We start from the raw sequence: 14,407 nt of genomic DNA, 5'->3' as shown, positions 1-14,407 counted from the left end.
TTCCAGCAATAGAGAAAACAACGAGAAAATTGTTGCAGTGCTGATAAAGAATACTTATGGGAATCTAAAACTATATTATAATTGTTTAAAAATAATTCTGTTTTTTTTGGGGGGGATGCCTACTTATATTATACTTACAGGGTTACCAGATTGAAGAAATTCCGTATACAGTACAAAGTCTGTAATCTGGACGTCCATTATCCAGAATGATTTATAATCTGGACCTCAAAGCCACAAACTTTTTTATTTGTATGCTTTATGCATGCACGCATGTGTGTTAATGCGTGTTTACGCATAGGGAGGATGTGTCTCCAGATACATAAAAAATGCTTGACATAATTTATGGCCAGCTACCATATTTCATGGTGAGGATGATGAAGATGATAGCTAAGAATTTGAGGGTTTTCGGACATCGCAAACTGAAAGTGAAATTTTCCAGTTATTAGATTTTGTAAAGAAATGTGGAGAAGCGGTAATAAATGAAGATGATATAACAGAAGTTTTTCATTGTGACGACAATGCCCCAATCATCAATCAATTAATGGACGACGAAATCTGTAGTATGGTTCTAGGTCCAGAAAATACCGCTTCCCTTAGTGAAGAAAGTGACAGAGAGGTTATTGAAAACGAAAAAAATTCGATTGACAAGTTAGTCAATATTCTCGACACAGCAATTACAGGACTTGAACAGTGGAACTTTGTAACTGAACAAGAAATTATGTCTGTTTATAGAATTAAAGAGAAAGTATTAGCACAAAAAATGAAGCAACCTAAACAACTTACATTGAAAGAAATGTTTAGTAAAGTAAACAAATAAATATTAAGCTTTTTTTTGTAAATTTTGATACCATTTAGATCACAATTGCTCTTTATTTCATAAATTACGGTTTCATACTTTTAATTGTATAATTTCTGCATGCTATCTTACCAGATTTAAATTGATGATCTATAATCCGGAAAAATCCCTAATCCAAAATTGCCGAAGTACCGACGAGTCCGGATTACAGACTTTGTACTGTATTTAAAATACAGAGCTCTATATATTAAAAAAGTTCCAGGACTCATGAAAAGGTACAGAAGGCACTATATCTGCGAAACCAGTGGGATAATGTGCAACCACCTTCAGACATGCATATCAAATAGTTGCATTTTCTTCTGACTAGTTCTGACTAGGCAATGTTCATTTGCATAGGGACTGTGTGTATGTCATTGTCATTTGGAAAAAGGGGCAACAAATGAGCATCAAATTTTCTGTTAAATTGGGTAAATCAACCACAGAAATGTATGAAATGATTAAATCTCTGTGTGGTGATGATACTATAAGTTGTTCACAAGTATTTCAGTGGTTTTTGAGGTTTAAAGGTGGAAGAGACTTGACTGAAGACTGTGAAAGATCAAGCCATTGATATTAAAGTTGAAATGATGAAAATATTGAGTGTGTGCAAGCGTTGAGGATTTGAAGGGGGGAAGAGAGAAACCGTGTATGCCTTCTGCCACACAATCTGGCTTCAGAACAAAAAGAACACCAAATTTCTTGCTGCAAAAGTTGATTGTCGTGGCTGATCAGGATCCAAATTTTCTGTAAAAAATTGTCACTGCAGATGAGACTTGATGTCTCAAATGTCAAGACAAAACACTGAAGTGATGTCAAGACAAAACACTGAAGTGCCGAGTGGACAAGCCCAAAAAAGAGTTGGCCAATGACAGTTCACACTTTGAAATAAATAATGAAAACAATGCTGGTCAACTTTTATGACAGTCTGAGAATCAGTTTCATTATGAAAGTTCCATTGTGACTAGGGCATTCTACAAAGATGTTTTGATTCAACTTCTGAAATTAATCCTGCATGTGAGATCTCGTTTGTTGGAAAGTGGAAATTAGTGCTTCTTAAACGACAATGCATCATCTCACAAAGGAGTCCTTGAACAACATTTTTTGATGAGAAGGCAGGTTGTATGTATCACCTACCTCCATTCTCTCTAGATCTGTCCCTCCTGGAATATTTTTTATTTCTTAAGTTGACACTGAAGATGAAGGACCATCAGTACGAATTGATAGAGCAGATTGAAGCAGCTGTACCATCAGAACTCGACCGTACTGGAATGGATGCATTCCCAAAGTTGTTTATGGATCTGCATACTCATTCCACAAATTGTATCGAATTTGGAGAAGATTGTGTAGAAAGTTTATATGAAGTGTAAGTATGTGGTCTGTGTGCGATCAGCCCTGAAGCTTTTTCAATACGATGTGTATATGTATGTGTGTGTTAGTGTATATATGTATACACACACACACCCATACTAAAAGTCCCATGATTGGTCTTTTTTTACAGACTTAAGCTAAAATTACAGAAATGATGCAAATATTCATGTTTCAGCATTTTTAAATTAAAAATTTTTTAAAATTATTAAATCTAATGTTTTATACATTCCTTCAATCTCTGTACTTATGTGTAGAAAATATTTTTACTCATTATAAAAAATAAAATACGAAAAGTGTGACCATCGTACAAAAAAAATTGACTGAGGTATTTCATTTTAAATTTTCAGATCATATTCAGGAACTGTATACAAATTGAAGAGCAAGAAGTTTTCATTTATATGTAACTGAAAATAAAATATTTGTGTAATGAAAGGATTCTGGTGTTAATATATTTAGTGACAAGCATTTCTTTGCAAATTGTCGTGAAACATACTGATGAATATAAAATTTTTCAAAAAGGACATCTTATTGAGATTCTTAAAGATTAGTGTTCTAGAAAAATCGAGCAGACTTCAGTATTGGTGTACAACCAACTCATTAAAATTGTGTGCATAATTTAAAAATATTTCTTGTTTAAATAATGATGTATGGTTATTAGTTCATGATTCTAAAGTAATTAACCTTCTTGAAAATGATAATTTCATATTTTTATCATTTGATTGCATGAAACGTTTCTCATCATACCAGTCGTAACAAAATTAAAAACTATTGCACATTAATGTGTAACAAAAGCATATAATTTTGAATTGATTTAAGGGGGAAGTGTACTTCAAAGTATTCAAATTTATTAACTGACCCCTCAAGGGAAGCAGAAAATGATGTCAAATGTCTTGAATTTTTAAATTAACCCTTTCAAGACGGGCGTCCCATATACGTATTCCCTAAGAACGTCTCTTACAGCCGGGCGTCCCATTCACGCATCGCTAGAGACTGCATTCAGAGGACGGGTGATGCGTATACGCATTTTAAGCTGGAATGTTTTTCTGAAGGCCACTAGATGGCATTCTATGTTCATTGCTTTTGAAATGAACACAGTTTTAGGTTCCTGACTTTGAGTTTGATATATTCTGTCTGATTTTTGTATTTTGCTCATCAACTGTTGCGAGGGTGGGGTGGGGGAGCAAAAGCGTAAACAGAGGTGGGCTCTTTAAATCGCCGCGTGCTAATATAAATATTTGTGTGTCTGATTTATATCCAATTCCTTTTTTTATTCTATTTTTCCTCTACTATATACGGTCTTTTAGGGTTAGAAGACAGCCCAGTCAGTTTTGCATTGACTTCAGATATATTCCCGTTTTTTCTCTTTTTATTTCAGGAAGTCTCACCTCCAGTCTATTATGGCACAAAGGCATTATTTATCAGAGGAAGAATACCTTCGTATGGTTAATGAACCATTTACTAACGCAGATGAGAGTGATGATTCTTTTTCTAAAGAGTTAGAAAGTGATACTTCTCTGTGCTTCGAGATTTACCACACTCAGTCTTCATTTTAAATTTTGTTGCTTCGTACTGTAAATAGTGTTAAATAAGTTGTTTTATTAATTTTAAACTTTATTGGTGGATTTTATCAATTAAAACTTTGGAATAATTTGAATAGCGCTTCCGAAAATTATTTTACAAAATAAGGAAATTTTTAAATATATTTTTGTGTAAAATAAAGAAAAATACGTTATTAAGTGCTAATTTTTAACATATGTAAGAGCTAAAGTAATAATCTAAAATGATACCAAAAATTACAACGCTAGAAGTGAAAATTTTTTTTTATAAAATTAGGCTTAGCGATGCAAAACCTCCGTCCTGTACGGTGACTGCATGACTGCATTCGATTCTCTTCCGTCCCGCACGAGCATCATAAACAAAAGTGCGCCGTTGCGAAAAGGTTAAGGACTGTGGGTCAGATACATAAACAATAACCTAAACAAAATGATTGATTATAAATAAAATTCTACAGTATTCACAGTAAGACGAGCATTAACATCAGCACAGCCTTTGTTTTAATCTGGAAGGCAGCGGACTGCAAGCCAAATTCTCAAACTCTCGTACTAACAAAATGTTAGTTAATTTACTTCTTCCCTTTCTGCCCCTTCCACAAGTTTTGCTTATTCCAGAATTTATGTAGATTAGGGTTGTAACCAGTTTTACTCTAAAGTGGGAGAATCTGCAGTCTGCTGTCTTCCACATTAAAACAAAGTCTCTGCTGATGGCTAATGTTCGCCTTGTAACAAAATCCTGTGAACTAAATTTTGCCATGATTGTGTTATGACTATTTCTATGATGAAATATTTACACAGTGTTTATCTCCATTTGTGGCATAGATTTGTCTTAATAATTTTTATTGTCTCAACACTTAATCTGTATTTCTCATTTGTTTTGTATATCTCATACTGTTCATAACAAAAAAAAAAAAAAAAAAAAAAAAAAAAAAAAAAAAAATTAAAAATTAAAAATTAATACCACAAGGTATTAGCGAATGTCATCTGATACACCATTAGTAATAACATTCGTGATTCTGCTTTCCTGTGAGTGTTGTGGCAGTCCTTGAAGTTGTTCCACATTCTTTCAGAAAGATACAGTATTTTATTTCCCCATCTTTTCAAAAAATTTTGTTTTCAATAGACTATAGTAATGGTATATGTAATAATTCTAGACTGTATTAGTGGTATATGTGGTCATTCTGGATTTTTGTTTTATTGAAACACAGCAATAAATAACTAGGCATAATCCGCAAGGCTTAAAACATAATTAGAACTGATGTTCTTGGAAATTACTTTTTGTGTCATTTTGACTTGGGGGAGGGGAGCAAATGACTCATCTCAAACCCACTAAACAGAATTTTCATGCAAAATCAGGGGCATCTTTTTTGGAAATAGTACACTGTTAGCAAGTTTAGGCAAATACAGTTAAATATAGCATTTTTTTTAATTGCTAAGGGTGGGGATGGTTTTTTTAAATCTTAGTGCCTGTTTTAGATCAATTAAAGCTTTTCCGTATTGCATCATTTTTTTCTGTATTGCATCATTTTTATCATTTCTGTATTGCTTTTCTATATTGCATCATTTTGAACTACAAAAAGTTCTCAAGCTGACACACTCCTAGAGGATGACACAGTGCAATGGCTGTGTCAACGATGGTTGGAACGAGAAAATGCAGCAAGGGGTGGGAGTCCAGCCAGAGTGATATCACCATATGTGGATTAGTGCATCCGCTGACAAGCGGTGGCACACCCTCAAGCCAGTTCTACCTCCGTTCTGCAGCATGGTCAAGAGACCTTGGATGTTCCCATATAGACCAGAACCATGTGCCGTCGATTGGTAGCTAGAGGCCTGCACTCTTGGCGTTCATTAAGAAGACTCAATGAGACCCCACATGAAGTGCCAATGTCTGCAATTGTGCTGGGCTCGAGTAATGTGAATGATGGAATGGCACAGGGTCGTATTGTCAGATGAGTCACGTTTCTGTTTCTCCAATGATAGTTGGCACATATGCGTGTGACGTCGATGTAGTGACAGGTCCAATCTGGCAGCAGTTGTGGAATCACTTGTCGTCATGATTTGGGATACAATTGCATATAATTCCAGGTCACGGCTAGTTCGTATTCAGAGCACTATATGGCCCAACCATACATGGATGATATGCTGTAGCTGGTGACACTCTTTTACCTTCAGGGGGTGCCCAATGCTCTTTATTAGCAGGATAACACCTGACCACATACTGCTCGCATCAACCAACGTTCTCTGCTAGTTGTATAGATGCTTTCCTGGCCACCATTCTCTCCTGATCTCTCACCAATCGAGCACATTTGGGATGTGATTGCACCCCATTTGCAGACTCTGCCACAGCCACACTCAGAAGATGAGCTGTGGCAAATGGTTGACAGGGAATAGCACAGTTTCTCAGGACGCCATCCATAGTCTCATTGACTTTGTACCTAGATGTGTTGCTTCGGGTATTGCCGTCCATGGTGGTCCTACAACCTACTGATTGACATTGTTCTCGGTCTATATTATACATACCATTTCAAAATAAAGATCACTTATTGTTCGTTTTTGTCTCTCTCTGTTTGCTGAGTTTCATCACTTTCCGGCCACTTCTTGGTGTTGCATTTTCAGTGCCAGGTAGCCTATTTATATGAATTTTGTTTAAGAAGTCAGTTTACTGCTTTATGCTTTTACTGTATAAAGTGGGAATTATAAATTTGCTTGCATTTTTTTAATTGAATGTTACATACATATGTTCATCATCTTTTAATACACTGTGCTAAATATTCTAATGAAATTATGCAAAGGGAGGTTTTATATGCAGATGTAGTGTGGTGCATGTTTGTAGAGATCTGAAGTAACTAGGCCAGATGAATAAGAAGACTTGAAAACTTTAGTGTGCCAAAATTCTTAACAGGGGAGAAATATGACAGATCACTAGAAATGCTCACAGAGCAAAGTGTGAGAGCAGAAATAACTGAGCAGCAAGTTCAGCACTAGAGTTATCTGTAATAAACTGAGTCTCAATTAAACTACTACTGTTGTTTTACAGGCACTCACAGTCTCTAATTCACACTGTTGCTCAAAAAGGAGGCTAGGCACTTCTAAAACCCGCAAAAATATTTCATTCTTAGGTTTTAAAAACACACCTTTTTCCATAAAATTTGAGAATTTCCAAATTTGATGAGAAACCATCAGTATTAAAGTCCACTGCAGGGATATTTACCTGTATCTTCAGTTCTGTTCTATTTAGCCTTATAAATCCACTATCATTTGACTCAGAAATAAAAGCTGTATTACATAACATGTAAACTTATACAAACATAATAAATTGGTACAAATTCAAGAGTAAATACAACAGAAAACAAATGAACATAAAAGTTTCTAGCAAAATGCACTAAGAAAATGAATGTATGCACAACAAAGCAAAAATACTTGGAAAGCAAATTGCAAACAAATAAACTCAAATATTTTCAAAAATGCACAAGAATATTTATGTTAGATTTGTGATATGGAAACCACACAGCTTATTTTACCATTGGAATTATTCTTTTAAAAAGAGATGCATGATATCTATTATAACTGCAAGGATAGTTTTGGCAATTATTCCCAAAGTTCTTAATTATACTGTATTCTGATTCTTAATTGTCTTATATTTTTCTGCATTCTTGTTTGCTCTTTTTTATCAGATTAATCAGTTTGACTCAAAAGTTATTTAATCCTTGTGATATTCTTACTTTCATATGAAGAACTCTGCAATGTAGTAAAATCATAAATTGAATCGTAATTAGAAATTTTGTATTCTCTTAGGTTGAAGATTAAGATGTTTTAAATTCAAAATATTTTAGGTGTAAAAATGTTTGTTACCAACAAAGAACCATTTGGATACATGCTAGCTCCATTAGAGAAGGAGAACAGCCTTCAAGATGACAGAGATCAACTATTAAACTTGAAAGTGGAGATAATGGGTTTGTTTCTTTTGCCTTCTGTTCAGTCGTGAGATGTAGCAATTCCTTTTTATTAATGAAAATTTTCTTTACATTTCTTTTTATTAATAAAAATTGTTAGATTTCTTTTTATTAGTAAAAATTGTCAAAATATATCTTCCTGCAGTTGATGAACCTAAAGTGTATGTTTCAAAGCATCTTGAACATTTTCTGCCAACAAGAACACGAAACACTTTAGGATTTGATCAGGTGAGCTTATTTCATGCGTAAGATAGTCTTACTTTTTGGGTTTTTTTTTTTTTTTTTTTTTTTTTTTGGTTTTTCTGACATTTGAATGTTGTAACACTTAATTTCAAATTAGTCCCAAGTTGAAATATAGGAATTATAATCCTAAAATTGTCTTATAGAAACTAATGTAAACCATATTCATACAACTCAACCCAAACTTATTAAAATCCACATCCCCTGGTTATACATCTGAATATCAATGAAAACTGTTAATAAAGCTTTTATATGCTGAAATAATCAAAAGTTTTAATGTCACTCTTAATGACTTTCATGTGTTCATTAAAATTTTTGTTAGTATTTAGTTATTTGTTTTCTCATAAATATCTTTTTATCTTTAACAGTTATGCACATAATGCAATTATACTGGTTTGCAAAAGTTAAGCAGCAAACTGAAAACTGATAACTCAAAAAGCAAGCAAAGTGGATGAAACTTTGTAAAATTATTTAATATATATCTTCTAACTTAAAAACAGAAGAAAATATTGTCCAAAATATTTACATTTTATGACATCAACAGGAACATAAAATTTTTTTAATTCAGGCAAACAAATTAAATACAAAAAATTGTCGTTTGTGAGTACAATCACATTGAACAGCAATACAGATCTGGCAGCAATGTCTCATTCTGTTTATGATGTAAATGAGCTGCATGGGTAGCAATTCCCATTGGTCAAGTAAAGCAGTTGTAACTCATATAGGGTTTGGGGAGGAGGTTTGAGGCCAGCAATGTGCTTCCTCAGAGCATCCCACACATGAAGAGTAGGATTAAGGTCAAATTAGCATGCTGCCCTTTCAATTTGAACTATAGTTTCATCTTCAGGAAATTGCAGCACTAAGAGAGCAGTGTGTGAGAGAAAATTACTTGCTTGCAAAATGAAGGTATCGCCAGTTGTAGAGCAGATGAGCGAACAGTAGGATTCAGTATGTCCTCTCTGTACCTCTGAGCATTCAGAGTTCAGTGTAGGAGAATACATACAGGTGTTTGCATCTACCTAAGGATACTTTTATCTATACAAGAACGCTAGCTTCTGCAAAGTTATCTCTTTGTCATATGTTATACAGAAGATACCAAGTGTTTACTTCTCTCCATATGTAAACACATTGAAAATCACTCTGTAAAGCAAAGCAGGTCTCATTAGTGAGAAAAACAGACCTCCACTGATTTTCAGTCCAGTGTACATGACTATATAGCCAATTCAAATACTTTCTCCGAAAGCGGGACGCAGAGTCTACCTAGCATACAAACCTCTTTCATGCAGCTGTTAATGTTGAGGCTGATACTGTGCTGCCTGTAGCAGAAATAAGTGTTGGAAAATATGACTTATTGTAACCCTTTTTCTGCATCATCTCTCCTCCTTGAAATATTTATTAGGCTTAGTTCTTATTTTGAAGGGATATAGTAGTTACTTCTACTTCTTTTTTTCACTGCCACTGTTTGTGTTGAGAATGGACTGTTTCCGCCTAATTGAGATGCAAAAACGAAACTTGATGTTACGTCATCTGGAAAGCCGAGTCATGCCGATAGCTGATTGGTTGTCGTGAGATGACGTCATGCCTACTTCTGGTATAAGTATCTCGCGTCGCTCTGGCTCAGTCCTAGAACCGATCACAGAAAACAGCAATAAGAAGACATACGCTAACGTTACGGCACCTAAAGAAATAGAAAAAACTAAACTATCTGACGTCAAAAACTTAGATGAATTTAAATCACTGATATTCAAGCTAAAAGATCTTTACCACAAGTTCACAAAAGTCTCAAATGAAAATGAAAAGCTAGATTTCGCCCTACAAGCACTAGAACTCTTCGTATAAGCCTTATTAGCGCTTAGAATGCAGATGACGACGTAGCCGAGTGGCACAGACCAAGGAAAAATTTTTGCCCAACGAGATCGACGGTTCGGTCCTACCGAACGCTAAACACAAATAGGACTTGTATTATATTTATCTCATCCGTATTTAACCTGGAAAAAAAAAAAAAAAAAAAAAAAAAAAAATTTTTTTACTACTTGTATTTTCTAATTATTACTGATATTTTGTGTGAATTATTATTATTGTGTGAATATTATATTTTTCAAGAATTTTTAAAAGCATAGATGTTTCAAAGGAAGACTCCAACATCTGAAATTCTACTTTGATTATTGCCAAAAATAGCTTTTGGCAATAATAATTGCATAGATGTTTCAAAGGAAGACTCCAACATCTGAAATTCTACTTTGATTATTGCCAAAAATAGCTTTTATTAAAGCTTTTACGAATACTCCATGATGTCATCGAAGAGATTTATATTAGTCATAGCCCAGTAGGGCTGATACTACTTAAAAGTCTGAGGATCAAGGATCAAGGGCTCAGTCTAGTTCTTGCTTTCTTGGCTTTTGTTTGTGCGGTTTCTAGCCCCTATTGAAAGACATCTTGTGATGCATGCAGTCTGAGGATAAGTTCCAAGGTTCCAGTCTACAAGAAGACTTTTCCTGAATAAATTCCTTGGTTCCTGTCTACAAGATGACTTTTCCCGAATAAGATGACTTTTCCCAAATTTCCCAGTTCCAGTCTACAAGATGTCTTTTCCTGGATTCTCAAAAGAGGCTACAATGTGAGTGACTGCCGTGGGCGGCATCCATGTTCTTCATGAATCCGGCATTTAACATAAGTTAGCGGCGATGTTTTACTGGGCTATGATTCCTTGTGTTCAACTACAGTGAGCAGAGTTAAGCCGGATTTAAGTGCTCTCAAGGACTTAATTTAATTTTCAGGTGCCTTTTTGATCATTAAGCGTGGATCTATTGACAGTGTAGCTAATTTCATTTAAAACCGCATAATTTCTGTTTAGGATGCGTTTTTCGCGTATTGAATGCCAATATTTTGGAGACTAGGTAAAATACTATTTAATATATGAAATTTTGATAATGATGGTTATATTATAATTTCTAAGTTACTGATATTGTTTAAATTTATTCATTGTGTTTTTATTTATTATTTATTTTTTTATATTGTTAATAAATTGGTTAAGTTTGAAACCTTTTATTGTCTTCAATGTCTGCACAACATATAATCTTAGGGAGCTTCTATTGCTACTGCTGCTAAATGTTTAATTTTATAAAATTTAAACTTTGCTTTTGCATCAATAAGTGCAAAGCTAAACTGAGACGGAGTTAGAGTCCTGTTGCAACATCCACTAAGTGGCAAATGTGGTCAACTGGAGAAGTCGTAACTCTTTGTGTACCTTTGGTAGGGCTTCAAGAGATTGAATCAGTAGTTAGAAATTGGTTCCGCAACTGGCTTACCGTAGAACAGTCAAGATTTGGTCATTTTGCAATGCCAGACTATCGCTGACCTGCTTCTAGTTGACCTATGGCTCTTTATCACACGTCTGATTGCATATGTTGTTTCAAACTCATTTTTATTCTTTGGCTACCTCAAAATTGTTTAATACACTCACTTCCAAAAGTTAAGCACAGAGAGGAAAATGCTAATTTCCGGAAGCCAATCAGAATTGAAGAGGATGCAATTCGCTGCAGAGGTAGATGGAAGTATGCAAATATGTTAGGTAACAGCCAATTGCACTTTCATGTCAAGAAATATGCAAAAAAGGCAGTCTTATAAGAAGCCAGCTCTATGAAGGGTTACAGATGTTGATTGTAAGTTCTGATAGAAGGTGTTTAAAACTTTCCTACAATTTGTTTTCAAGACATACGTGTTTCTATGACTTCCAGAAGACAAATGGAAGATTCTGAGCACTGGCGTGCTGTGGGGCGCATTGAAGCAGGACAGTCGATCACAGATGTTGCTCTTTTCTTCAGTGTTCATCATTCTGTAATTTCACGTTTATGGAAACAATTCCAAAACACACAGACAGTTGTCCGAAGGCCCGTAGCCAGTCCCCTTCCCCCCGTGGAAGATCGATATATTGCTATTGTAGCCAAGCGAAATCACAGAGCGACCTCCACACTTGTGACGTCTATGGTTGCAGCTCCATTGGTAAGGCGATATCTGCAGCTACAGTACGCCGAAGATTGCATATGAGTTGACTGTATGCCCGCGGACCTTGAATTTGTGTTCCTCTATTTGTCCAATCAAGAGGGGCTCAATTACAGTGGTGCCAGGAACATGTCATTTGGAATGTGTCTGACTGGGGCAAAGTCATGTCAACCTTAATCCCATTGAAAATCTTTGGGATGCTCTCGGCCGTGCTGTATCTTAACGTTTCCCACCTCCAGCCACTCTTATTGAGCTGGAAACTGCTCTACAAGAAGAATGGCGATTGCTTAATTCTGCGGTAGTTGACTACCTAATTGAAAGTATGGTCACAAGATGTAAACTTTGTATACAGATGACGGGGGATCACATACCCTATTAATGTCTTTTTTTTTTCATTTTTTGATGTTTATTTTCACTTTATACATAATTCTGTTTGTCTCCAGTATGTCATTATGTGATAACTCACAAAAATTTAATATTGTTTTCATTCCTGTATGTAATTATTAATTTTGTTTTATGCATAAATATATATGCTACTTTTCTATCGAATTTTGTGTCAAGCAAAGCAGTATTTGTTGATTTTTTTGCATTTTACATCTTCATGCTTAACTTTTGGAAGTGAGTGTATATCTTCGTTCACATTGAAAAGTAATTCCTTCCTAAATAGCACGTTTTAAGCTGTATCATATGTACATAAAGTGATGGCAGCATCACTCTTTTACATAATGCTACAAGGTGAAGCTTACTTTTATTCATAACATATCCAGATTTCAAGAATTTTGAACTACTTTTACCTTATTTATCGCGATTTTTTAATTCTTGCTTATCTTTTGGAAATCAGTGCATATATGATGTACATAATACATTCCAAGTGTTTTTTTACTAGTAGTAGCAATTGTCAATTGCTACTACTAGTAAAAAACACTTTTCATTAGCAGTTGTGAACAATTGCTAATGAAAAAGATTTTTGTTTTAACAACTCTCAAGTTATCAAGTCGTAATTGTAATATTAAAGTAGAATTTTACAAAACTTCCCTGGGACTAGGCTAAATTTTCATATTTCTCAGATTGATAATAGGCTTTACAAACTAGGAACAGTGGATTTGAAAAGACTTTCTTTATATATTTATGAAGTTATTCCTTTAACAAGAACAAAATTATTTTGGATCAATGTACCTTTCCATCTATTACAGCATTTAATTTCTTTTAAGTGTAAATTTATTTCCGTTTATAATAATAATTCAAGCTGTCCAGGCTTATTGGTAGTTCTGTTCATAATGGTTAAAATTATAAGACTATATCTCATTAAAATTTCATGTCTTTTTTTTTTTTTTTTTTTTTTTTTTTTTTTTTTTAAGGTATACTTAATAAATTTAGACCGGCGGCCTGAAAGGAAGGAAAGAATGTTGAACACCCTTTCTGAAATGGGTATTGATACTCATATCTTCTCTGCTGTAGATGGCCAGTGAGTTTCATTTATGTGCCTCATATGTTATCATTCTTGTGTTCTGTAATTATATTTTTGGCTGATGCCATGTTAAAGCAATCAGATCTTGTAATTGCGAAAGCACTTTAGTCATCCCAGACTTGGGAGCTTCATTAAATACAAATAGAATTTTGTTGGTGATCTTGAGTACCATTTATATCAGTTGTAGCAGATATTAACTTACATGACTTGTAGAGGTAGTGATCGGCTTGATATTAGAAAAAAAAAAAAAAAAGAATTCTGGTGATAACTGTATAGATATTATATTAGCACATACTTGAAAGAACCTGTCAGAGGTTTGGGATATGGTAGTGACAGGGAAACAAGTATTTATTGGGAAGTTACCAGCATTGTTTTTTATGTTTACTGAAGTTTGCTGTCTGGGATAAGATGCAAGTATTATTTTAATCTATCTATCGAGAGAATGACTAAATGATAATTAGCTAATCTATTTTTATGAACTGTCTTTAGGAACAATTTTCTTCATCATGAGAGAGAATTTCTCATTTCCTTCATATAAAATGGACAGTCCTTTCATTATTTTCACAGTGTACAAATAGTAATAGTCATCTGTCATGGAGTATTTAACTTGGCTATTAATACAACTATTCAAGTCATTCTGCAGGTTTTTAAATTATAGCATCAAGAAATAATTTAATTCAGGAGTTGTCCTGATAACATTATTCATCTGAAAGGTTACTTTGAAACTGACTCACTTTTGTGTTAGATAGTTGCTATTTATCTTCTGTTCACTTTATTATACTAATTTTTTGATGAAATTAAATTGAAAGCTTCTTCTAATTATATATAATGAGTGCGTTGACTGCATTTTGAATTAATAGTAATGTCACATCTAATGTTTTAATTAGCTCCATGTTTTAATGATTTTTTTAAATATACTAAATGTTCAGTTTCCTGAATTTCCTGAATGCTGGTAGCATATTTTATTCCCAATGCTAACGTAATTTTA

General features: G+C 34.1%; 2 protein-coding genes across 7 annotated transcripts in view; one reads left to right on the top strand and one right to left on the bottom strand.

Annotated features, from left to right (window-relative positions):
- The window catches only part of LOC146997284 (inositol polyphosphate-5-phosphatase A-like), a 108,160-nt gene that overhangs the window by 6,037 nt on the left and 87,716 nt on the right, over nucleotides 1-14,407 (bottom strand). The window contains exons 8-9 of one of the 4 annotated variants that reach the window (XR_015040958.1): nucleotides 9,714-9,937; nucleotides 8,402-9,627 (exon numbers count right to left, since the gene is read on the bottom strand). The exons of 2 other annotated variants lie outside the window; for them this stretch is intronic. Coding sequence is in view for 1 of the 2 variants with exons in the window: in XM_085816322.1 (XP_085672448.1) it covers nucleotides 9,573-9,627 (55 nt within the window). In the remaining variant the exon portion in view is untranslated. Of the gene's footprint in view, nucleotides 1-8,401; nucleotides 9,628-9,713; nucleotides 9,938-14,407 lie in introns of those variants that run through there. One more of the 4 variants, XM_085816322.1, reaches the window with a different exon arrangement.
- LOC146997285 (glycosyltransferase 25 family member-like) overlaps nucleotides 1-14,407 on the top strand; it is a 108,921-nt gene that overhangs the window by 51,336 nt on the left and 43,178 nt on the right. For all 3 annotated transcript variants that reach the window (XM_085816288.1, XM_085816290.1, XM_085816289.1), the window contains exons 6-8: nucleotides 7,590-7,709; nucleotides 7,855-7,937; nucleotides 13,310-13,416. In XM_085816288.1, coding sequence (XP_085672414.1) covers nucleotides 7,590-7,709; nucleotides 7,855-7,937; nucleotides 13,310-13,416 — 310 coding nt within the window. The remainder of the gene's footprint in view (nucleotides 1-7,589; nucleotides 7,710-7,854; nucleotides 7,938-13,309; nucleotides 13,417-14,407) is intronic.

The sequence above is a fragment of the Stegodyphus dumicola genome, chromosome 5, assembly GCF_044657685.1.
Source record: "Stegodyphus dumicola isolate Sdum_Otavi_A_Nest chromosome 5, ASM4465768v1".
NCBI lineage: Eukaryota > Metazoa > Arthropoda > Arachnida > Araneae > Eresidae > Stegodyphus > Stegodyphus dumicola.
The sequence above is the reverse complement of the archived record's forward strand: the minus strand, read 5'-3'. Positions and strand labels throughout refer to the sequence as shown.